The sequence below is a fragment of the Perca fluviatilis genome, chromosome 6 (genome assembly GCF_010015445.1).
Source record: "Perca fluviatilis chromosome 6, GENO_Pfluv_1.0, whole genome shotgun sequence".
Classification (NCBI taxonomy): domain Eukaryota; kingdom Metazoa; phylum Chordata; class Actinopteri; order Perciformes; family Percidae; genus Perca; species Perca fluviatilis.
Genome location: NC_053117.1, coordinates 40,762,072 through 40,789,571, shown reverse-complemented (window position 1 = coordinate 40,789,571; position 27,500 = coordinate 40,762,072). Strand labels below are relative to the sequence as shown.

The 27,500-nt window shown below is 42.0% G+C and overlaps 1 protein-coding gene and 1 pseudogene across 2 annotated transcripts in view; one reads left to right on the top strand and one right to left on the bottom strand.

Annotated features, from left to right (window-relative positions):
* The first annotated feature begins 6,442 nt into the window (after window positions 1–6,442).
* LOC120560974 lies at window positions 6,443–10,319 on the top strand (annotated as a pseudogene).
* Window positions 10,320–11,526: 1,207 nt separating this feature from the next.
* Window positions 11,527–27,500, bottom strand: part of tmc2b (transmembrane channel-like 2b) — a 40,099-nt gene continuing 24,125 nt past the window's right edge. Inside the window, exons 13-20 of one of the 2 annotated variants that reach the window (XM_039802124.1) lie at window positions 25,794–25,952; window positions 25,235–25,363; window positions 23,728–23,795; window positions 19,758–19,997; window positions 18,236–18,361; window positions 17,007–17,085; window positions 16,561–16,690; window positions 11,527–12,145 (exon numbers count right to left, since the gene is read on the bottom strand). In XM_039802124.1, the coding sequence (XP_039658058.1) occupies window positions 11,892–12,145; window positions 16,561–16,690; window positions 17,007–17,085; window positions 18,236–18,361; window positions 19,758–19,997; window positions 23,728–23,795; window positions 25,235–25,363; window positions 25,794–25,952 (1,185 nt within the window). In that variant the 3' untranslated portion in view covers window positions 11,527–11,891. The remainder of the gene's footprint in view (window positions 12,146–16,560; window positions 16,691–17,006; window positions 17,086–18,235; window positions 18,362–19,757; window positions 19,998–23,727; window positions 23,796–25,234; window positions 25,364–25,793; window positions 25,953–27,500) is intronic. The other variant, XM_039802125.1, reaches the window with a different exon arrangement.

The window sequence follows — 27,500 nt, the reverse complement described above, 5'->3', positions numbered from 1 at the left end:
CAGAGAATCTTGGCCATGGATGGAGCTGCACAGCCTCATGAATTCATTTTCATTGATGAAGCTGGATTCGACCTGAGCAAAACCAGACGATGGGGTCGTAATGTAATTGGCCACAGGGCAATTGTGAATGTCCCGGGGCAGCACGGGGGTAATATTACATTGTGTGCCGCCATAAGCCTTCGAGGGCTTCTGCATCATCATGCAAAACTAGGTCCATACAATAGCCAACATATACTCACATTTCTAGATGCTCTCCATAATATAGTTGTACAGAACAGACCAGATCAGCCCAGGTTTGGGGTGGTATGGGATAATGTCAGTTTCCATCGGGCTGCTCTGGTCCAGGCCTGGTTCACCAACCACAATCAATTTGAAGTGGTATACTTGGCCCCTTACTCACCATTTTTAAACCCTATAGAGGAATTATTTTCGGCTTGGAGATGGCGTGTATATGACCGCCAACCACGTGCCCGCATGCCTCTTCTGCAGGCAATGGAACAGGCCTGCGGCGACATTCAGGTGACAGCAATCCATGGATGGTTTCGACATGCAAGGGGATATTTTCCCCGGTGTCTAGCGGGAGAAGACATAGCTTGCGATGTCGATGAGGTCCTGTGGCCAGACCCCAACAGACGGCGGGATCCATGAGCCCACATATGCACAATTTCCATGATTTTCTGTGTTTACAGTATAGTGTTTTTTTTTTTGTTGCTTTATCTGAATTCATGTTACCGCAATGTACAGTGCTGCAATGTACAATATTGAGTAGGCCTATTTGCTTTTTTGGTTGTTTGAAAATGTGCCTCCTGAAAATCTGCCTTCTGAATAAACACTGAAAATCAAAGACTGCAGTGTTTTATATAAAGTAGACAAGTGTGTTCCCCCTGATCTGAAAGTGTATGCATATGATGCAAGTATGTGTCATTTTGTCATCAGAGTTACATTTTGACAAAAGAATGTTAGGTTTTGATAGCAGAGTTTAGGTTTTGATAGTAGAGTTTCAATTTGACACAGATGTGAATGGTATATTTCCCAGTGTTGTGTCATGTTTACTTGTGTGTAGAGTTTTGGCACAATGAGCGAAGTTTTGCAAAATTTGTTCAAGCAACGGGCAAAAACTGTAATAAGGGAAAAAATCCACTAATTAACCCTGACAAAGCACACCTGTGAAGTGAAAACCATTTCAGGTGACTACCTCATGAAGCTCATTGAGAGAACACCAAGGGTTTGCAGAGTTATCAAAAAAAGCAAAGGGTGGCTACTTTGAGGAATCTAAAATATAAGACATGTTTTCAGTTATTTCACACTTTTTTGTTAAGTACATAATTCCATATGTGTTCATTCATAGTTTTGATGCCTTCAGTGAGAATCTACAATGTAAATAGTCATGAAAATAAAGAAACACATTGAATGAGGTGTGTCCAAACTTTATATGCACTCCTGATTTACATACACAATATAGTGCAGTTACAGTAACAGTATAGGACAATAACTGTAGGCTAGAAACTTGTACTGTAAGCATCAGTGCTGAAAGTGTACACTTACTTGCACATACTGATAACGTAGATCTTTGACCCTTTCTGAATTGCGCTCAAAGGGTACTCTGTACACTTGCTTCATGCGTACCCTGTTGCGATGGAGGACACAGGAAATGGTAGAAAGGCTGACACTGTTGATTCCTTCAAAGTTTACATTGTCTTCTCTTCTTCTCTTTGCTCTTCTCTCTCTACTTCTCTTTGCTCTTCTCTCCCTACTTCTCTTTGCTGTATTTCACGCAGTCGGATGGCATTGTTTTGACGGACCATATCAACAATGAGAACCTCTTGCTGTTGGGAGAACAAAGGAGTCCTTCCACCCTCATTTGGTAGTCTTGCACATCTACAAAAGGGAAAATGCTCTTACAAATGTATACATACAGAAACAATAGTAATGGACATCACATTCATATGTAAAATGTATTGTATTTTTTTTTTCTTTTTTCCCCAGTCCCCTTTCTATTGACAAACTGATGTACTATATCAAATGTATACAGTAAACTTTCAGTCGCACAAATTAGAAAAACAATACATTTACCTGTTCTCTTCTCTGAATGTCCTGATTATGGTGGCCACAGAGAATCTGGTCAAATTGGGTTGTACTCTTTGTCCTGCTTCCCTCATTGTCATTCCATGAACAAGAACATGGTCTATCACAGTTGCCCGAATTTGATCTGTAATTACTATTCTTGGTCTTGCTCTTCGTTGTCCTTGTACTCTTCCTCCTCGTCCACCACCTCTTACACGAACTCTTCCTCCTCTTCCTCCTCTGCCGCTCACATTGTTTCCATCCATTGTGGTATCAACATTCAACGTACCTGGGCCACCTATGTACTCTGAACTAGAGTTTAGATTCTCGGCCCGAGCCCGAGCCGAGCCCGACCCGAGCCCGGCCCGACTTCGGGCCGGGCCGGGCCGTTATTTTCCGCCACTATCCTCGGGCCGGGCCGGGCCGGGCCGGGCCGGACCCTTGATCAAGCATTTGTGGTTTTGTTTTATCATTACTTTAGCCTAATTGGGTGGGGAGAAAGCTATGCCATAATCAGAACTAGTATCTATATAGGCTATATTTAGGCCAAAGTAGCCTAACAAATGTGTCCAAAAAGTTACACAAGTTGGACTACAGTTACAAAATGCAACATGTGTCATGCGCGGAGTCTCCTCCTCTCGTCCTCTCGCACGCATCACACCGGGCCTGCTGGGCTGTATGGTGGAGCATCACACCGGGCCTGCTGGGCTGTATTGTGGAGCTTAAGTGCAACATGGAGCTTGAGGATGTAAAGAAAAAAAGAAAAACGGGAGAATTACCTTTGAGCAAGTTTGGAGGAAAGTCGGAGGTATGGAGTCATTTTAAACAAGTCGTGGGCAGTGACAACATATGTGTCGGCTTTGTTGAGTGCATTAAGTGCGGCCGCTGTTCGCCTATGACAGCTGATAAAACGGAGAAGTCGATGATGAACAGACACATGAAGCAGTTTGATAGTCAGCCTTCAACGTCCTCTTTTGTTACTTCTCCAAGCATAGGCTGCCCCTGAGGGCGAGGCAAGCCCTCCCAGAGAAATACGTTGTTTTTTTTTTACGTTTCTTCATTCAGATCCATTTGCGATCCGTTCCATTCTGAATAAACAAACAGCGCAGTTTACATGCTTCGCTCCTGTTGCATTATTCATTAAGATAATTTTAAACAGATTTCTGCAGTTCAAACAACTCTGAATTGTAGTTGAGAACATCAGTCATAACGGCCCACGGATTAAAAAAGTGTCGGGTTGAAATCGGGCTCGGGCTCATAATTCCAGTTACAGTTTTTTCCAACTGCTTACACACAAAATCTTTTCATGTCACACGATTTTTGAAACCTCTCACTCAAAGTGCAAAACTACACAGCAAATCTCCAAAACCATAAGCTATTTCTCAGCCTTTCACTCAGTTTTCAATTGCATAAAACACTTTTTTCAAAACATTAAACACAATTCTCTACCTAAGACACAAAAATCTAGCAAGAAGTGACTTGCTATCCATTTCTAAACACAACCAATCAAAATGCTACACTTATTTACCAGGGCACACACTCCTCACATGTGCAAACACATTATGTCATAACTGAACACTAACCAATCATTGCTTTAGTATAGGCCTATACAGAGGCCAAAGGTCAGATTACCTGTTTGGAACAATGGATGCCAACAATAGACAGAGAGCAAGAGGAGGAGGAGGGAGAGACAGGGGATAACAACGAGGAGGAGGAGGAGGGAAGAAGAGTAAGAAGGAGAGCCATTTCTGATGAGATCAGGGAGAGAAGCCCATCTTGAGTAGCTTTACAGTGGCGTCCATACTGCATGCAACTATCTAATGACTATTTCAGCATTACAAATCAATCAGACTTTGTTGTGCACAAAGTGCATACAATTCTGTCCCCCCCCCACACACAAGCACGCACAAACACTCACAACACACACACACACACACACACACACACACACACACACACATATTCTTTATTCTAAAAATGATACCTTTGGTTTACATATGTTTATACTTTTGTGTTCTTGTGTCATGCTACTGTATACAACACTGGGCTACTCTTACAGACATAATGTTTTGCCTAATACATATTTTCTGTTTGACTGTAACATTACATTGTTTTTTACAGTGCACTTTTCAACCACTTTCAGCAGACTACTTTCTCTCTAGAACATTGTAGATATAAGCCTATGAAAGACAAAAGAGCTTTAGATTTAGAACAACAGTGTGTACATGGTATATCCAAAAATTTAGTATTATGAAAAAAGTGTTTGCCATTTGATGCAAATGCTTCATTTTGAGATGTGTTTATGGTATTTTGAATGCAGTGTTTCATTTTGAAGGAGATGTGAGGCATTTAGCATTTTGTGCGTGCAGTTTTGGGAATTGTGTGTAGAGTTTTGAAAAAAGGAGACATAGTTTTGAAAACGTGTGTAAGCAGTTGGAAAAAACTGTAATGTGTCGGGCCGGGCCGGGCTCGGACACAACTTGCACGGGCTCGGGCAGGGTCGGGCCCGATCTAAGCTCTACTCTGAACTGGCTTATATTCTAGACAACTGATTTAATCACATCATTAGAAACAAGTGTGAACAATTTTGAGTTGTTGTGTGTAAACGATGACACCTGTGTTGTAGTTGTGTTTAACTTTTGCCACATGTGTTTACCATTTTGCAACAAAGTGCAAAATGTGTTTTAGTGAGTGAGAATGTGTTTAGAGTTTTGCAAAAAGAGTGGATGAGATTTGCAAACAGTGTCTTAACTACCTGAACTTGTTTAGGGTTTTGCCTACAAAGTGACTGATTCGACAAATGGGTTTGGGCCACTGAGCATTGGGTTCAGTGAATGGGGTTTAGTGTTTTAGCAATTCAGAAATACTGTAATAGGCCTAGGTGCCATCACAGTGTGTGTGTGTGTGTGTGTGAGAGAGTGAGAGAGAGAGAGAGAGAGAGAGAGTTAATGGTTAATGTGGTAGAAGTAACGTACCCAGAAAACTGTCTGAATAAACACACAAATAGATTAGGAATGCAATAAACTTTTATCAACACTGCCATCATCAACTCATAAAAACTTTCAGACTAAAAACTTAAAACTTTCAGACTTCTCTGGAAGATACACACACACACATACACATACACACACACACACACACACACACACACACACACACACTCAGTCTTATCACTTCTTTGAAACAGGAACAAACTTCAGTAAAACATTATCTGGTTGATAATGTTATTCCTCAGAACTTCATTAGTTTAAACAAAAGGAGTCATGTGTGTGTGTGTGTGTGTGTGTGTGTGTGTGTGTGTGTGTGTGTGTGTGTGTGTGTGTGTGTGTGTGTGTGTGTGTGTGTGTGTGTGTGTGTATTGTATCTGCCGCATGTGTGGAAGCTCCTTTATTTTTAAGGGTTTTTTTTCGGGGGTGTGTCAGCTTGTAGATTATAAAGGTGATGCTTCAAACAGAGGTGTTGCTGTTCCTGAAAGACTCCTGATCACTCAAGGACCAGAAGCAACACAGTCTGTAAGTACAGGAGAGGATGACTCTCATTCAGTTTGTGACGGTGGGATTTGATAATTTAGTCTGTAGACAGCGGGTGTAATAAGTTGATTAATTAAATGGGACAGGCCTTGTGTTACAGGTGAAAATATTTTAGTATATCTGTTATGTACAGTACAGGCCAAAAGTTTGGACACACTTTCTCATTCAATGCGTTTCCTTTTTATTTTCATGACAATTTACATTGTAGATTCTCACTGAAGGCATCAAAACTATGAATGAACACATATGGAATTATGTACTTAACAACAAAGTGTGAAATAACTGAAAACATGTCTTATATTTTAGATTCTTCAAAGTAGCCACCCTTTGCTTTTTTTATTAATAAGGGAAATAATTTCACTAATTAACCCTGACAAAGCACACCTGTGAAGGTAAAACCATTTCAGGTGACTACCTCATGAAGCTCATTGAGAGAACACCAAGGGTTTGCAGAGTTATCAAAAAAAGCAAAGGGTGGCTACTTTGAGGAATCTAAAATATAAGACATGTTTTCAGTTATTTCATACTTTTTTGTTAAGTACATAATTCCATTTGTGTTCATTCATAGTTTTGATGCCTTCAGTGAGAATCTACAATGTAAATAGTCATGAAAATAAAAGGAAACGCATTGAATGCGAATGTGTGTCCAAACTTTTGGCCTGTACTGTATGCATATGTAAAGTATGTAAATTAAATTGAATTAACGATGCTTAGTCTATTTAATATTTTCTGAACTAAAGGCTGAGTTTTACCAGTTTAGGAATGTGAGATACTAGATATAGAGATAAGACCATTATTTTAATTTGTAATAACTAATGCTCTGCCCTCTTTTGTTTGTGTCAGACACAATGGCATCACCAACCCCTCTGTCCAAGGCCAACACCACCTTCTCTCTGGCTTTGCTCCAAAAGTTTGGAGATGACAAAAAGACGGGAAATATCTTCTACTCCCCTTTCAGCATCTCTTCAGCCCTCGCTATGGTGATGCTCGGGGCCAGGGGCCAAACAGCCTCACAGATGGCAGAGGTCTAATACACACACACACACATGCAGACACACACGCACACACACACACACATGCAGATACACATGCACACACACATGCACACACACATGCAGACACACATGCAAACACACACACATGCACAGAACATGCAGACACACATGCACACACACACACACACAAACACACACACACACACACATGCAGACACACACACACACACACACATGCAGACACACATGCGCACACACACACACACATGCATACACACAAGCACACACACACACATGACAGAAACACAGACACACATGACACACACACACACATGCACACACACACACGCACTCACACACACACGCACACACACACACACACACATGCTCACACATACGCAGACACACACACACACACATGCATGCAGACACACGCACACAGACATGCAGACACACAAGCACACACACATGCAGACACATACACACATGCAGACACACACACACACACATGCAGACACACAAGCACACACACATGCACATACACACATGCATGCAGACACACAAGCACACACACACATGCAGACACACATGCACACACACACACATGCAGACACACACACACACACGCAGACACACATGCACACAAACACACACACACAAATGCAGACACACACGCACACACACACATGCAGACACACACGCACACAGACATGGAGATACACAAGCACACACACATGCAGACACACACACACACACACACACATGCAGACGCACTCATACACACACACACATGCAGACATACATGCACACACGTACAGGACATACATGCACACATACAGACACATGCCGCACACAGACGTACAGATACACAAGACACACACACATACAGACAACACACACACACACACAGACGCTCATACGCACACACACATACAGACATACTACACACACACGCGACATACATGCACCGCCACACACACATGCATGCGAGACACACGCACACACACACACTACAGACACACAAGCACACACACACACATGCAGACACATGCTTACACACACAAACAGACACACACACATGCAGACGCACTCATACACACATAACACACACACACACACACACACACACACACACACACACACATGCAGACACACATACACACCCTAAACCAAATATTCCAGGCTACAGTTTGGAAGTATTCAGCTGAGCGACTGCATGCTCTAGTTACCCACCATCATTTATTATCAGAATGTATGCAAAAGCAAGAGCCAAACTTTGGTTATTTGGTCTATAGTCTCATCACTTAACTTAAGTCTAATATACTGTTTATAACAGACCGGTCCTTCACATGCTAAGTGCATCACTGTAACAGTTGTCTACTTTGTCCACAGTGCCTGAAAACCAAGGACTGTCAGGATGAGGTCCATGTTGGCTTTGCTAAACTGCTGAGCGAGCTCGAGAAGGTTGGCGCTCCGAATGCCGTCAGTGTTGCCAACAGACTGTACGGGCAGCAGTCCTACCAGTTTCTTCAGGTGTGTGTGTGTGTGTGTGTGTGTGTGTGTGTGTGTGTGTGTGTGTGTGTGTGTGTGTGTGTGTGTGTATCTTACCTTCTCCAGACCTGGGGAAAGCAGCAGCAGTATGATTGTGAAATACTTGTCTTACTGCAATGACTTTAAAGTTCATGAACTAAAGTTACGCAAAGGGATTAATTTGTTTGGGTGATAAGAATCAGTAAATGTGTTGTTGATGGTTTCAGGATTTCTTAGGACAAACCAAAAAGTACTACAAGGCAGAGCTGGAGACGGTGGATTTCATAAGCAGCGCAGAGGCTGCCAGCCTTACCATCAACGACTGGGTGCAGAAGCAGACACATGGTGGATAATACCTACAGACATATACACACACAGACACACACACAAGAGAGTAACACACACAGAGACACAGATGCAGAAAGACACACACACACAGAACACACACAGACACAGAGAAACACAGATACACACACACAGAAACACAGATACAGAAAGACACACGCACACACACAGAAACACACACAGAGACACAGATACAGAAAGACACACACACAGAACACACACAGACACACACACACAGACACAGATACAGAAATACACACAAAACAGACACACACACACACACATGGAGAGAAACACACACAGAGACACAGATACAGAAAGACACACACAACACACAGACACACACACACAGAAACACACACAGAGACACAGATACAGAAAGACACACACACACAACACACAAACATACACACAGACACAAGGACACATTCAACCATTTTTCAACCCTTCAGACTTGCTTTCAGTTGTGTGACATTGCTTCTTCACATATCAATTTTGTGTACCAGATAAAATTAAGAATCTGCTGGCCGAGGCCGACGTGGGCCGCTCAACCAAGCTGGTGCTGGTCAATGCCTTGTACTTCAGAGGCGAATAGAACAGCCATTTTCCGCAGAAAGCCACAAAGGATGCTCAGTTTAGACTCAACAAGGTAACCCTGCTGAAAGCAAACATTGCCTCCTGATGTGGAAGTCTAATATCTGCTAAGACAAAAACTGTATCGGGGTCTGAAGTTCCACGGTCTCGTAGCCAATCACTCATTAAAACAACATTAGTATCCATCAAATATGCTGCAGAGCCTATTAAAGCACATTTTTAGGAATGATAACAGAGTGCTTCTTCCTTTTGTTTTCTTTAGAATGACACTAAGAAAGTGAAGATGATGGAACAGACAACCGTCTTTCCGTATGCTTTAGTTCCTGAAGCACACTGCCAGGTAATCAAACAACTAATCAGTCAGTCGAAATGTCAATCAATTAATTCATTAATCAGAGATTGACGCTGATTAAATGAACAATTGACCCTGCTAATTTTAGCTAATTGCATGTGATATCATAAGCCATCTTAGTTCAATCAGTCAATGGTTGTCATATATATATATTAAAAACATATAATGTTTAAAACCCTCTGGACAGATCCTAGAGATGCCTTACAAAGGGAAGGAGCTCAGCATGCTAATTTTTTTACCCAATGAGATAGACGACAGTACAACAGGTCTGGAGAAGGTAACACACACACACACACACACACACACACACACACACACACACACACACACACAGACAAAGACAAACTTTAATTAATACCATACCTGCAGCTGGAGAAGGAGCTGACCTATGAGAACCTTATGGAGTGGACCGGTCCAGCCATGATGCAGAGTGTGAAGGTCCAGGTCAGGCTGCCTCGGTTCCACATGGAGGAGAAGTATGACATGAAGGAAGTCCTGCTCAGCCTGGGCATGGTGGATGCATTCAACACGGCAAAGAGTGACTTCTCTGGTAGGACATGTGCCTGGATCATATCTCATATATCTATAATCAGTTACTGTAAATAACAGAACTGGCTCCTGTCAGGGTCGGACCGACATTTGGCATTATTTTATAGTAAGTCATGTTTTGTGTTCTCTTCTGTGACAGGCATGTCTCCTGCCAAAGATCTGATAGTGACAAAAGTCCTCCACAAGGCTTTTGTGGAGGTGAACGAGGAAGGAACTGAGGCTGCTGCTGCCACTGCTGCTGTCATAGATAACCAACTGACACAGGGCACGTTCATCGCAGACCACCCCTTCCTCTTCTTCATCCGACATAACCCCTCCATGAGTATTCTCTTTGCTGGCAGATTCTGCTCCCCTGAGTGAGCACTACACATAGTTTAGAGGGGGTTACAATACATCTAGCATTGGAACGGTATATCTCTGTAGTTTCCTGTAGCTAATCGCACTCTCTTAGCTGTGGCTTCTTGTTTGCATCACTTCCTATGTGTTAATGTTTATGTTTTGCATCTAATCTTGTAATCATGTTTATTTTATGTCTGTAATGCATGTAGTGGCCTGTTATTGCTGCATGCTCACACATTACCCTATCTATACCAGGGCTATTCCATTGTCCCAGATGTTAAAACCAGTAAAAATGTAGATGGGCCAGATATTTTCTGCAGACGATTTTAAACCCTTGACAGTTATCAGTAATATCGATGCCAATAACAATAACAATGGGTGCAAAAAATCATAATCAGTTCAGTTTAAGTGTACACATCTTGGTGTAGTCATGGACTCAGACCTGAATTTCAACAGCCATTAAGACAATTACAAAGTCAGCCTATTTTCACGTTAAGAATATATCAAGGGTTAAAGGACTTCTCAGCAGGATTTGGAAAAATCAGACAGATGCAGCTGATTCAGAACGCTGCTGCTCGAGTCCTCACTAAGACCAGGAAAGTGGATCACATCACTCCAGTTCTGAAGTCTTTACACTGGCTTCCAGTGCCTCAAAGAATATATTTCAAAATACTTTTGCTGGTTTATAAATCACTAAACGGTTTAGGACCGAAATACATTTCTGATCTGCTGCTACACTATGACCCACCCAGATCTCTCAGGTGGTCTGGGACAGGTCTACTTCACTATGAACCCCCTAAGACCTCTCAGGTGGTCTGGGACAGGTCTGCTTGCTGTCCCCAGAGTCAGAACTAAACAGGGGGAAGCAGCGTTCAGTTTTTGCGCTCCACATATATGGAACTAACTCCCAGAAAACTGCAGGTCCTGCAACTCTGTTCTTTTAAATCAAGGCTGAAGACCTTTCTTTTTGATGCTGCCTTTCTTTAAATAATTGTTCATTTCTTATACATTACATTATATTCTCATATTTTATCTGTTTGTAATTTTTTTATTGTTTCTAACTGCTCTTTAATGATTTATGTAAAGCACTTTGAATTGCCCTGTTGCTGAAATGTGATAAACAAATAAAGCTGCCTTGCCTTGCTTCAGTGTACCATCTGAGATGTATTTAATAACAAATTAATGAACAGTGTTACTGTTACTGTAGCGGTCACCACATACATAGCTCTTTGCCAGAGAGGAATTATTTTAATAGGTGTCATACACAAAATAAAAAGACATTTTACAAACTATTTACAGGGATTCTTCAGATGAAATCAATGCAACTGTTAAACCATACCAAGAACCAGTGAACCCTACACTGATTGCAATGCAGTAAGCTATCTAGACTTCGGGAACCAATCACAAATTGGCTTATCCACCTGGCGCGCTATTGGCCAGGTTTAACATGATCACGATAGAGAAGCGGCCAAGCAGCTTCTTGTTTACATTCAACATGAAGGCCACGAAGAGCAGCGAAAGGGGTCTTCAGTCAAACAATTAATTGGAGTCTGTGGTGAATCGTTTGGATTTTTAGTCCATGAATCAGGACTCCTATGGCCTTGGAGGCCCACCTCTCCCTCTTCCTCCCCCTCTTCCTCCCCCTCGTCCTCCTCCTCTTCCTTTCCCAGGCCCAGGTTGGGGCCCCATGGCGTTTCCAGGAGGCCCTCTTCTTGGGCCCAGGTCCCGGGTCACTGGGTCTCTGGGGTTTGGGGCAGCCAGAGACACATCCCTCTGCAGATGAACCCCTTTTCCTGCTGCACCGGGCTTCACTTTGGGAGACCTGCTGCCCTTATCGACCACGACATCTGAGGAGACAAAGAGCGAAAAGAGTGACAAGGACACATGCAAACACAGGCTGTGTCTCAAACTGCACACTTCTGTCAGCATACTGCTAGTGTGCACTGACCACTTCCTGCCGTAGTGCCCACTTTCAATGGTATTAGTATAGTCCCAAACGGAGCACTTATGTTAAAACCAAGGGGGGTACGCTTCGCTTCAGAACTCAAACCTCCTATGGCGCCATTTTGATGCTACAAAGAGATCACCTCCCGTTAGCATCCCATTGACTCCCATTCATTTTGACGTCACTTTGACAGAGAATAACTTTACATCTGAAGCGTTTAAAGACTCTATTTGTCCGTTGTTAAAAATAGGCTAACGATTGGGTCATAACCACGAGACTTACTGTCACACAGTAGAGAAATTACCGTATAGTACAGGAGAAGCTCTCAGGCAGTTTGGACTTCCATTAGCTGTTTAGGTTTAATTACTAATGTTAACTAGCATGTTAGTGATCAGTAATTAGCCTGTGCCTAGGTTATCTCCTTACATATACCTACGCTCTCCGTCTCTGTAAGATTGGGAATGATTGAGATTTCTCTTGGCACAGCTACCAGAAGACTTCACACTTTCAGACAGGTTGCTCACGTCACATCTACGTTGTCTCTCTCAGTTGGAGGCTGCGCAGTAAAGCAAGAGATCACCGGAAAAGTGCTTCTAATATCCTTCACTGGTCTCCGTCCAGAGCAACGGGGTCTATTGGTCCATTATATACTGTGTATGATTGTTCCACACTGAACTTTTTGACTGTTTTTAGGGGGTCATCATGGTACTTTCAGTGCACTGACCTTTTTGCGTTATCTACACGATATACTTAAAACTAAGTGTTTGAAGTGTGCAAGTAGACGCTTTGAGACACAGCCAGACTGTAGAAATCATGGACGAAGCTTCGTCATCTGAAAAAGTGAAGCCAATGTTGAAACTCCTTAAAGCTGCATTCTCTCTAACTTCCAGCAGGGGGGAGTCTCCTTAAAGCTGCATTCTCTCTAACTTCCAGCAGGGGGGGAAACTCCTTAAAGCTGCATTCTCTCTAACTTCCAGCAGGGGGGAAACTCCTTAAAGCTGCATTCTCTCTAACTTCCAGCAGGGGGGAGACTCCTTAAAGCTGCATTCTCTCTAACTTCCAGCAGGGGGGGAAACTCCTTAAAGCTGCATTCTCTCTAACTTCCAGCAGGGGAGACTCCTTAAAGCTGCATTCTCTCTAACTTCCAGCGCAGAACTCCTTAAAGCTGCATTCTCTCTAACTTCCAGCAGGGGGAGACTCCTTAAAGCTGCATTCTCTCTAACTTCCAGCAGGGGGGGAAACTCCTTAAAGCTGTATTCTCTCTAACTTCCAGCAGGGGGAAACTCCTTAAAGCTGCATTCTCTCTAACTTCCAGCAGGGGGGAGTCTCCTTAAAGCTGCATTCTCTCTAACTTCCAGCAGGGGGAAACTCCTTAAAGCTGCATTCTCTCTAACTTCCAGCAGGGGGGAGACTCCTTAAAGCTGCATTCTCTCTAACTTCCAGCAGGGGGGGAAACTCCTTAAAGCTGCATTCTCTCTAACTTCCAGCAGGGGCGAGTCTCCTTAAAGCTGCATTCTCTCTAACTTCCAGCAGGGGCGAGTCTCCTTAAAGCTGCATTCTCTCTAACTTCCAGCAGGGGGGAGACTCCTTAAAGCTGCATTCTCTCTAACTTCCAGCGGGGGAGACTCCTTAAAGCTGCATTCTCTCTAACTTCCAGCAAGGGGGCTCCTTAAAGCTGCATTCTCTCTAACTTCCAGCAGGGGCGGAGGTCTCCTTAAAGCTGCATTCTCTCTAACTTCCAGCGGGGGGAGTCTCCTTAAAGCTGTATTCTCTCTAACTTCCAGCGGGGAGACTCCTTAAAGCTGCATTCTCTCTAACTTCCAGCGGGGGAGACTCCTTAAAGCTGCATTCTCTCTAACTTCCAGCAGGGGAGACTCCTTAAAGCTGCATTCTCTCTAACTTCCAGCAGGGGAGACTCCTTAAAGCTGCATTCTCTCTAACTTCCAGCAGGCGGAGTCTCCTTAAAGCTGCATTCTCTCTAACTTCCAGCAGGGGGGAGACTCCTTAAAGCTGCATTCTCTCTAACTTCCAGCAGGGGGGAGACTCCTTAAAGCTGCATTCTCTCTAACTTCCAGCAGGGGGGAGTCTCCTTAAAGCTGCATTCTCTCTAACTTCCAGCAGGGGGGAGACTCCTTAAAGCTGCATTCTCTCTAACTTCCAGCAGGGGGGAGACTCCTTAAGGCTGCATTCTCTCTAACTTCCAGCAGGGGAAACTCCTTAAAGCTGCATTCTCTCTAACTTCCAGCAGGGGGGAAACTCCTTAAAGCTGCATTCTCTCTCTCTCTAACTTCCAGCAGGGGAGACTCCTTAAAGCTGCATTCTCTCTAACATCCAGCAGGGGAGACTCCTTAAAGCTGAATTCTCTCTAACTTCCAGCAGGGGGAGACTCCTTAAACTGCATTCTCTCTAACTTCCAGCAGGGGAGTCTCCTTAAAGCTGCATTCTCTCTAACTTCCAGCAGGGGGAGTCTCCTTAAAGCTGCATTCTCTCTAACTTCCAGCAGGGGGGAGACTCCTTAAAGCTGCATTCTCTCTAACTTCCAGCAGGGGAGACTCCTTAAAGCTGCATTCTCTCTAACTTCCAGCAGGGGAGACTCCTTAAAGCTGCATTCTCTCTAACTTCCAGCAGGGGAACTCCTTAAAGCTGCATTCTCTCTAACTTCCAGCAGGGGGGAGACTCCTTAAAGCTGCATTCTCTCTAACTTCCAGCAGGGGAAGACTCCTTAAAGCTGCATTCTCTCTAACTTCCAGCAGGGGGGAGACTCCTTAAAGCTGCATTCTCTCTAACTTCCAGCAGGGGGGAGACTCCTTAAAGCTGCATTCTCTCTAACTTCCAGCAGGGGGGAGACTCCTTAAAGCTGCATTCTCTCTAACTTCCAGCAGGTGGGAGACTCCTTAAAGCTGCATTCTCTCTAACTTCCAGCAGGGGGGAGACTCCTTAAAGCTGCATTCTCTCTAACTACCAGCAGGTGGGAGACTCCTTAAAGCTGCATTCTCTCTAACTTCCAGCAGTGGGGAGACTCCACTGGCTCCAAAACGAAGTCTGTTTCTAGATTAGATTAGGGTCATTGTAACCCTTATCAGTTCAATTTCCTAAGCACAAATGGACATTTAGAAAAACAGAAAAAAGGGATAAAATATCCAATTTTTCATTTTTTTTCACCTTGACAAACTAAAAAAATTGATCTTTAAACTGTTAAACTGATCAGAAATTGAGAAAATTACAAAATTGCGTCTGAGCTAGGTGGAACGAGGGAGAGAATACCATGGCAGTATTATGAATAATTGGAGCTCAGACGCAATTTTGTAATTTTCTCAATTTCTGATCCTCTGAATAAAAAACAGAAAATTGGAAAAACAGTTTAAAGATCGAATTTTATAATTTGTCAAGGCGGAAAAAAAATGAAAAATTGGATATTTGAACTCATTTTTCTGTTTTTCCAAATGTCCGTTTGTGCTTAGAAAATGTAACTGATAAGCGTTACACTGACCAGATTAGATTAAATTGTATAGTCATTGTGCAGTGTACAAGTACAAAGACAACGAAATGCAGCTTGCGTCCAACCAGAAGTGCAAAAAAGCAGAAAAGTGCAATGTGATATACAGCGTATAGACAGGTGGCACATAGGCAGGACTATGAATCAATTTCTATAGAAGTCTCTGAGAAAATGAGCCTATACTTCTCTTCTTGATTTATTACCTCAGTAAAACGTTTTCATAATTAGCTTAGCAATGCTAACGATGCTAATACTGTGGACATTAAAATAGAGCTCAACTTAAATCTTAAACTTTGACCCTCTTACTGCGTGTTTTCACTTCAGCAAAGTGAAATGCCCTCGATAAGCCTAGAAATGTAAAAAATGTGTGTGTGTGTGTGTGTGTGTGTTAGTGTGTGTGAGTGTGTGTTAGTGTGTGCGTGTGTGTGTTAGTGTGTGTTAGTGTGTGTTAGTGTGTGTTAGTGTGTGTTAGTGTGTGCGTGTGTGTGCGCATGCATGCTTGTGTGCACGCGTGTGTGTGTCTGTCTGTCTGACAGTGTCTGTGTGTGTGCGTGTGTTTGTGTGTATATGTCTGTGTGTGTGCATGTGTGTATATGTCTGTGCGTGCGTGTGTGTGTGTGTGTGTATATGTCTGTGCATGCGTGTGTGTGTGTGTGTGTGTGTGTATATGTCTGTGCGTGCGTGCGTTCGTGTGTGTGTGTGTGTATATGTCTGTATGTGTGTGCGTGTGTGTATATGTCTGTGTGTGTGTGTTTATATGTGTGTGTGTGTATATGTCTGTGTGTGTGTGTGTGTGTGTGTGTGTGTGTGTGTGTGTGTACCAGGTGGGGGTGGCTCCTCCTCAGCAGCAGGGGGTATCAGAGACTTGTTTGGCAGCAAGTCCTCCAGATCTTTCATCACCTGGTTGGTGCTGTCCTTGTTGTTCCTTCGGTTCTTCTCCTCGTCTCGAGCCTAAAGATAAACAGACATCTTAAACATCTATCTATCTATCTATCTATCTATCTATCTATCTATCTATCTATCTATCTATCTATCTATCTATCTATCTATCTATCTACCTACCTACTTACCTATCTACCTACTTATCTATCTATTTATCTATCTATCTATCTATCTATCTATCTATCTATCTATCTATCTACCTACCTACTTACCTATCTACCTACTTATCTATCTATTTATCTATCTATCTATCTATCTATATCTATCTATCTATCTATCTATCTATCTATATAGTATAAACAGAACAAGTTAAACTCATACTTACCATTTGCATCTTCTTCTTAAGGTCAATGTTTGCTTGTTGGTATCCTTTTGAAACGGCATTCAGGTAGTAGAGCGCCAACCTGTTATAATATGTATTAAAGTATTATATATATGTATTACAGTATTATAATATGTTTTACAGTATTCTATATATTTAAGTATTTAAGCCTCCAGTCGTCGAGGTCTAATTTGACCCATTTTCAAAAAGTTTCTATATCAAAAATGTGGTTTTCTTTCAACCACATTTTTATAACAAAGTAACATGGATGGTTCCCTACAGCGCTCTTCACAAGTTACATAAATGATCAGTTCACTACTTTCATTGAATTTGGGCGTTTTATTCAATCTTATAACATGTAAGGAAAAATGTATCAAAGAACGTTGAAAAATGTAGGAAACAATGTCTAAACACACACACACACACACACAAAGACTCACAACACACACACACACACAAAGACTCACACACACACACACACACACACACACACACACACACACACAAAGACTCACACACACACACACACACACACAGACACAGACAGACACACACAGACACAGACACAGACACAGACACACACACAGACACACACACACACACAAAGACTCACACACACACACACTGACACACACACATACACAAAGACTCACACACACACACTGACACACACAGACACAGACACACACATACACACACAAAGACTCACACACAAACACACACACACACATACACACACACACACACAGACACAGACACAAAGACTCACACACAGACACACACAGACACAAAGACTCACACACACACACTGACACACACAGACATAGACACACACAAACACACACAAAGACTCACACACACACAGACACAGACACACAAACACACACACAAACACGCGCGCGAGCACACACACACAAACACAGACAGACAGACAGACAGACAGACAGACAGACAGACAGACACACACACACACACACACACACACACACACACGGGCACACACACACACTGACACGCACACACAGACACACACACACACACAAGTCACTAATAATATGTATTACAGTATTATAATATGTATTACAGTATTATATATATTTAAGTATTTCAGGCTGTGACAGCTATGTGAACCAAGCCAGCTGTGTAACTGTTCCTCAGATATCGAATGCTATAATAATAATAATAATAATAATAATAATTATTATTATTATTATTATTATTATATAACTTACACCATGAGGAGGACAGCGGGCATGATGAGTCCGGGGTTGGTGGCGTACAGAAAGATGTTCCCGATGAAGGCGGGAAGATCCTGGTCTATCGTCTCCATGACAACGTCATACATCTTCTCCTGGCCGCTGGGTGGAAACACACGGTGGTGGTACATTAATAAAAGTATCCACCGAGTCAATAATGTGAGACAGTTTCAGCATAACTCTCCCAGGGTGGTATTATTGTTGTGAGTGATGATGGTATGTTGATGATGATGATGATGATATTTTGTGATGATGATAATGGGTGATGATGATGTTGGTGTTATGTGATATTATTTTGTATTGATTTGATATGTGTGATGTTTGTGTGTGTGTGTGTCTGTGTCTGATTGGTGATGTGTATGATTTCGCGATGATGATGATTTGTGCGTGTATTGATGATGTTTTTGCGCTAATGATGATGATGATGCGCGTATGTATTTGTTATATTTGGTGTATTGATGATGTTTGTGTGATGATATTGAGTTGTTGATGTTGATGGCGATATTATTGATGATGATATTTGTTGTATTGTATTGGTTTTGGTGATGATGATGTCGATAGTGTTATGATGATGATGATGATCGATATGGTGATATTGATGATGATGATGGATTGTATTGATGATGATATTGATGGATTAACTGATGATGGTATTGATGAGGTGTTATTGGTATTGATGAATTAGCGTATTGATGATATTATGATGATAGCGTTAGCGTTGATGATGATGATGATGATGGTGATGATGATGATGATATTGTTATTGGTATTGAGGTGTTGTTATTGATATTGATGATGATTAGATAGTGCTTGTTGTTGTTATTGATGTGCGATGTTATTATTGATATGATGATGGTTTGGTATTTTGATGATGATAGCGTTATGATGTGATGATGATAGCGTTTGGTATTGATGATGTTGATGATAGGTTATTATTGTTTTTATGTATTGATGATATTATTGATATGTATTGATAGTGTGTATTATTGTATGTATGTATTGTATTATTGTTATTGTATTATTGTTTTATTGATAGCGATGCGTGTGTGTATTATTATTATTGATAATGCGTCGCGTGCTTATGTGATATTATGATGATGATGATATTGTTTATTGTAGATGGCGTGCGTTTGTGTGTATTATGTGTGTATTGTTGTTATTGGTTGTGTGTGTGTGTGTATGTGTTGATGCGTGTTGTGTTATTATTATTGTTTGTATGCGTGCTTGTGTGTGTGTGTGTTGTGTATGTGTGTGTGTGTGTGTATTGTGTGTGATAGCGTGTGTATTGTATGTGTGTGTGTGGTGTGCTTGTTGTGTGTGTGTATGTGTGTTTTGTGTGAGCGTGCTTGTGTTTGTGTGTGTGTGTGTTTTTGTGTGCGTGCGTGCTTGTGGGTGTGTGTGTGTGTGCGTGCGTGCTTGTGGGTGTGTGTTTGTGTGTGTGTGTGTGTGTGTGTGTGTGTGTGTGTGTGTGTGTGTGTGTGTCTACTCTCTTACTGACCTGAAAGGCCCACAGTCGAATGACGGAGACAGGGTCATGATGGTGTAGACCACAGGCAGCAGGCTGAGGAACAGCACCAGCAGCAGCAGGCCCATGTAGAAGTTGTTGGACCCCGAGGCCTTGAAGACTCTCTCGTGGGGAACGTTGGTGCACATCACGGCCCAGCACTGGAAGTACATGGAGCTCAGGAGGCGCAGGATGTTCAGACCCACCAGACCCGGAGCGTAAAACGCCCCCATCCTGACGAAGACAGCAGCAACATTACTTCATTTATCCCTCCATGTTGTCCTTGGGTCAAATATGGCACATTTTTAGAGTTTCTGTATCGAAAATGTGGGTTTTCTTTCAACTACATTTAATAAGAAAATAACCTGGATGGTTCCATAGAGCGCTCTTCACAAGTTACATAAATGATCAGTTCACTACTTTCTCACACACACACACGCACACACAGACGCACAAACACACACACACACAGACGCACAAACACACACACACACAGAAGCACACACGCACGCACACACGCATACACAGACACACACACAGACACCCACACACACACACGCACACAGACACACGCACAGAAGCACACACATATACACACGCACACACGCGCACACACAGATACACATGCACACAGACGCACACACGCACGCACGCACACACGCACGCACAGACGCACACATGCACAGACGCACACACAGACACACACGTACACACACACACGCACACATGCACAGACGCACACACAGACACACACCCACACACGCACACACACACACACACATGCACAGACACACATACAGACGCACACAGCGACACACGCATGCACAGACGCACACACACACACGCATTACAGACGCACACACAGAACACACACACACGCGACCACACACGACACGCCGGGCACAGACGCACACAAACACGCACACACACACACACACGCGCACACAGACGCATACACACACACACACGCACAGACGCACAGACGCACACACAGACACACACACGCACACATGCAGACACACACGCACGCGCCGCACACACACACACACACCGCACACACACACACGCACACACGCACGCACGCACGCGCACGCACAACACACACACACACACACACAAGCTCCGGCCCTTTAAATACTCACCGACAGCAGACAGCAGTTTCTATATCGAAAATGTGGTTTTCTTTCAACCCTTTTTTATTAACAAAGTAACATGTATGGTTCCCTACAACACTCTTCACAAGTTACAATTATCAGTTCGCTACTTTTATTGAATTTGGGCATTTTATTCAATTTTATAGCATTTAAAGAAAAAATTGATAAAAGAACGTTGAAAAACGTAGGAAACAAATGTCTAAAAAGCACTGAAAAAGTGTTGAAAAGACGACCAAAACGTTGGAATTATTTTTACATTTTGACCCAGAAAAACTAAAAGTTGCTCAACGGACGACGGGGAAGACAACACAAGGGTTAATCATTTACACACACACACACACACACACACAGACACACACACAGACACACACACAGACTCACACACAGATGCACACAGTCAAATTTGGCCCGTTTTTAAAGTTTCTATATCAGACATAAGTTTCTTTCAACCAAATTGCCCAATAATAACATGGATGGTTCCACACAACGCTCTTCACAAGTAAAACTAAAATTCAGTTTCTTTCATTACATTTTGGGAGTTTTATTCAATATTATAGCATATTTCTGCTTTTTAAACTCAAAAATTAGGTATGATGTTGTAGAAATTAGGATTATTGACCATGAATTCCAAGAATCAGAGTGAAACTAGTGTTTATAATTTGGTGTTAGTGGTGTATATACTGGTGGGGGAAAAAAGCATTGAAAACTTTATAAAAAGTGACAAAATGACAAAAAAAAGCAACAAAAAACATCCAAAAATCGCCAGAAGTCTAGAAAAAAATGCAAAGAAATATTATTATTATTTATTTTTTTAGCTGCAAGGACAACAGGAGAGTTATACTAAATAATCAGCCAAATTTGAACTAAACATCTCAACACATTCTCACTCCCATCTCATCAAAAAAGGGGTGATTTTTGCATCGCTATCCGACGCTGAGAGACACTGACCGAGCGAGTTGAGAGTGAGAACGGGTTGAACAGCTATACAGTAGACTCAGATTATTCTTCTAAGTGTCTGACAACATTAAGGGATGGATCCCTACAGAGATAGACCTTTTAGTTAAAGAGTAAGATCCTTTTAGTTTAACATGAAACAGCCCCGAAATCACCATCACCAAACTCCACCAGACTCCATGTAAATAATCAGGACTTTTAGCGTGTATAGAGCCAGCATATCTCTACCAGACTCCATGTAAATAATCAGGACTTTTAGCGTGTATAAAGCCAGCATATTTCCACCAGACTCCATGTAAATAATCACTACTTTTAGCGTGTATAAAGCCAGCATATTTCCACCAGACTCCATGTAAATAATCACTACTTTTACGTGTATAAAGCCAGCATATCTCCACCAGACTCCATGTAAATAATCAGGACTTTAGCGTGTAAAGAGCATATCTCCACCAGACTCCATGTAAATAATCACTACTTTTAGCGTGTATAGAGTCAGCATATCTCCACCAGACTCCATGTAAATAATCAGGACTTTTAGCGTGTATAGAGCCAGCATATCTCCACCAGACTCCATGTAAATAATCAGGACTTTTAGCGTGTATAGAGCCAGCATATCTCTACCAGACTCCATGTAAATAATCACTACTTTTAGCGTGTATAAAGCCAGCATATTTCCACCAGACTCCATGTAAATAATCACTACTTTTAGCGTGTATAAAGCCAGCATATTTCCACCAGACTCCATGTAAATAATCACTACTTTTAGCGTGTATAAAGCCAGCATATCTCCACCAGACTCCATGTAAATAATCAGGACTTTTAGCGTGTATAGAGCCAGCATATCTCCACCAGACTCCATGTAAATAATCACTACTTTTAGCGTGTATAGAGCCAGCATATCTCCACCAGACTCCATGTAAATAATCAGGACTTTTAGCGTGTATAGAGCCAGCATATCTCCACCAGACTCCATGTAAATAATCAGGACTTTTAGCGTGTATAGAGCCAGCATATCTCCACCAGACTCCATGTAAATAATCAGGATTTTTAGCGTGTATAGAGCCAGCATATCTCTACCAGACTCCATGTAAATAATCACTACTTTTAGCGTGTATAGAGCCAGCATATTTCCACCAGACTCCATGTAAATAATCAGGACTTTTAGCGTGTATAGAGCCAGCATATCTCCACCAGACTCCATGTAAATAATCAGGACTTTTAGCGTGTATAGAGCCAGCATATCTCCACCAGACTCCATGTAAATAATCAGGACTTTTAGCGTGTATAGAGCCAGCATATCTCCACATGTAAATGGATGAATTAAGGGTTTATTTCAACCAAACCAGAGTGGTGATTGTTGGAACAGTGGAAAGATGAACCAAGACGGCTTTTGGTAGTTTTATTTAGTTTCTGTCAACTTTGAATGAAGTGTGGTTTACAATGCTAAAAGTCCTGATTATTTACATGGAGTCTGGTGGAGATAGGCTGGCTCTATACACGCTAAAAGTCCTGATTATTTACATGGAGTCTGGTGGAGATAGGCTGGCTCTATACACGCTAAAAGTCCTGATTATTTACATGGAGTCTGGTGGAGATAGGCTGGCTCTATACACGCTAAAAGTTCTGATTATTTACATGGAGTCTGGTGGGTTTGTCTGTATGTCTGTCTGTCTGTCCGTGTTTGTTTCTGTTTGTGTGTGTGTGTGTGTGTGTGTGTGTGTGTGTGGTTGTGTGTGTGTGTGTGTGTGTGTGAAGATGTAGAATTAGAAAGTTGCATGAAAAGAGTAAAGTACAAGTACCTCAACATTTGGACTTAAGTACAGTACTGGAGTAAATGTACTTAGTTAGTAAATCACCATATCATTCCTTGATTGAAGATCAGCCCCAGCACATTCCCGCTGATGTCAAACTCTCCGTACGAAGGCTGGAAATCGACACAACAACATGATTAGCTCGTCACCTGCTCGACACACTGTGCACCTGCTCGTCTCTCTGTAATTAAGTTCCCGCTGCAGTGTCCCGTTCCACTGCCTGTTAGGGATCAGCTGTCCTGCCAGATGTCACCGTACGGTATCAGGTTGGATCCAAACACAACTGGGCTGCACTCACACAGTGATCAACAAACACTGGATGACTCAGCTTGGTCTGAATCTTGTCTTTCTCGGAATAAGGACAAAAAACTATACAATGAGTGTGTTGTCTGTGTGTGTGTGTGTGTGTGTGTGTGTGTGTGTGTGTGTGTGTCTCTGTGTGTGTGTGTGTGTGTGTGTGTGTGTGTGTGTGTGTGTGTGTGTGTGTGTGTGTGTGTGTGTGTGATTGTGTGTGTGTCTGTGCGTGTGTGTTGTTCGTCTCTGCGTGTGTGTCTCTGTTTGTGTCTCTGTCTCTGTGTGTGTGTGTGTCTGTGTGTGTGTGTCTGTGGGTGTGTGCGTGTGTGTGCGTGTCTGTGTGTGTATGTGTGTCTGTGTGTCTCTGTGTGTGTGTGTGTCTGTGTGTCTCTGTGTATGTGTGTCTGTGTGTCTCTGTGTGTGTGTGTGTGTGTGTGTCTCTGTGTATGTGTGTCTGTGTGTCTCTGTGTATGTGTGTCTGTGTGTCTCTGTGTGTATGTCCGTGTATGTTTCTCTGTGTGTGTGTGTGTGTGTGTGTGTGTGTGTGTGTGTGTGGGTGTGTGGGTTGTGGTGTGTGTGTGTGTGTGTGTGTGTGTGTGTGTGTGTGTGTGTGTGTGTGTGTGTGTGCGTGTGTGTGCGTGTCTGTGTGTGTGTGTGTATGTGTGTCTGCGGGTGTGTGTGTGTGCGTGTGAAACCTGGTCTAAAGTCAATAACGCAGCATTTCATTGTTATTTTAACAGAGCATTAGTAAAATGCTCCTAGGCTCGTGCACAGCGCGCGCACACTATGCTTGTTACACACACAGGGAGACAGCACACACAAACACAAAAATATAAAAATAAAAATGTTACGGTGCAAATCCTCCATCATGTTTTAAAAATAGTGATTTTGATGAGATCACAGCAGTGCCCCTAGCCCTCCCATTCAAAAGGCCATTTGACCGAAAAACGAAAATACGGTAAATCTTAAAAGTGGTGTTTCCATCCTAATTATGCTTTTAAACGAAAGTTTGACTTGGGTACATTCACAAAAAGACCCTAGGTTGCATTTTGGCGAGAGTTACACTTTAAGTCCGATGTAAGAAGGCGCGGGAATTAATAATTTGGAGTCAGATTTGACCGGCCTTAGGGGCCTTATTTTGGACTAATTCCCACTACAGAAGATAAAAAGAAAATATAATTTATTCTTTACTAAATCTAACCAAGCTAACACAAACACACGTCCTGTAATGAGCCACTGACACAATATGAGTACTCACGAATCCTGCCTCCAGATCCCAGCACCAACAGTAGTTAAGGAAGCGGACAATGACAGCCCGCAAAAAGTCACCAACCAGGATGGTCAAATAGGTCACCTGTATGTCCGACACGGTCAGCTTCACAAATTCCTTCAACGAGAAGCCAAAGAAAAAAGAAGCGAAAGAAATAAGCACAAATACAAACCGATAAATGAAATCCGTAGAGCTGTAAACAAAGAAATACACCTATACAGTGGAACCGACTGCCCCCTGACCATCAGAAGTTCAATTGTGATATTCAAAGCCAGGCTCAAAACTTACCTTTTTACATTGGCCTTCGCGGGCTTAATTGTCTTATCCTGCTATGTTTGTAATTAAGTGTTCGTCTTTTGATGTCGTTTTAGCCTAAATCACTGATTTGTAAGTGTATTTGATTTTAATTTATCACCCTGTGGTTAATGCGCTATGTACAGCACTTTGGTCAGTGCAAGCTGTTTTTAAATGTGCTATAGAAATAAACTTTACTTACTTACTTACTATAACTTCTCATTCACCAGTATACAGTATAATAACTACTAACTTTTCCCACTGCAGTCTCCCAGCAGGGTCCTCTGATGACGTCAGCTGGATGCACATTTTGAGGAGGAACAACTGTTGTGTTGTAGAAGGAGCTGTAGTTGGCGGCGTACTCATGCAAAGCCAATATAGTGGCATTTTTGATGTCCTTCTCACTCTCCAACTAAAGAACAGAAAATACAAAGCATACTCATTGAGACTGGAACTTTTAAAGGTGCCCTGCCACACGTATTTCATGACTTTGTGGTGATGTCTGAAGGTCTACCATGGACTCTGTAACCATGGTTACCTTGTTTCAAGCCATTCTAGCGCGGTATAGAAAGCCTGCAGGAAGACTCGGCTCGATTTCTGCCAGTTCTCATTAATATTCAACGAGCTAAGCTGTTTGAATCTGATTGGCTAACAGCTAGCCAATGAGAGCCTGGCTGTCAGAATCCTTCACCCAGCCCAACTGGGCGAGCTCATGAATAGTAATGAGCTCAGGCAGTATGATGTCAGACTGACCGGCTGTTGTGATTGGTCTGATTTCTCTGCTTATTTCTTTTCAGTGGCTAGAGCTGACAGAGGAGGTAGCAGTTCATTTTCACATTCACCACATAACACACACACAAACACACATATGGACCTCACTGATTTAAAGAAATGCAAGTAAAAAACGTTTTTTTATGGCAGTGCACCTTTATGTAAGGGTTAATGCTCGACGAGGTGTTCATTGTCAGGTATTAATGGACGACGGCGAGACGTGAAGCTTTCACATCATAAATGGTGTGAAAGGAGGGATTGTTGAGTTTTAAAAAGTTAAATATAAATTTTATATCAATGTACTTTTATGTTTTAAGTGTATTCACAACGTACGTTGCAACTGGGTTAGGCGAAAAGGATTTTATCGATACTTGTAGACCTGGAAATTAGATATCAATATGTCCAATTAAACAATTGCAAGTCAGAATTATTGAAGGTTACATGTGGGGTCCCACAAGGATCAGTGCTGGGTCCTAAATTGTTTCTATTGTATATAAATGACATTTGTAATGTGTCTAAATTATTAAATTTGGTTTTGTTTGCTGATGACACCAATTTGTTTTGTTCTGGCAAAATCCTTGAGCAGCTTTTGGATACAGTGGAAACTGAACTTGATGCTTTAAAACGATGGTTTAATCTTAACAAGGTGTCTTGGAACATAAATAAAACTAAATACATAATATTTGGACATCGGAATTTTAAGTCACCTAGACAAATTACATTAGACAATATTGAAATAGAAAGAGTAATGGTTAACACGTTTTTGGGAGTTGTCCTTGATCACAAATTATGCTGGAAACCACATGTTAATCATATTAAAACTAAAATATCAAAGTCCATAGCTATTCTGAATAAAACCAAATATATTCTTAATATAAATTCTTTGCATTTATTATATCAATCCCTCATACTTTCATATGTAACTTATGGTGTGGAAGTTTGGGGGAAAACATATAAAACTATTACAAATCCAATTTTCTTACTGTAAAAGAGAGCAATTAGAATTATAAATAGGGTAAATTATCGTGAATCGACAAATCAGTCATTTATAAATTTACAGGTACTTAAATTTAGTGAACTTGTAGACCTTAAAATTGCATCTCTAATGTACAAAGTATTTAATAGTATGTTGCCAGACTGTATCCAAAGGCTGTTTCAAATAAGAGAATGCCATTATGAAGTGAGGGGA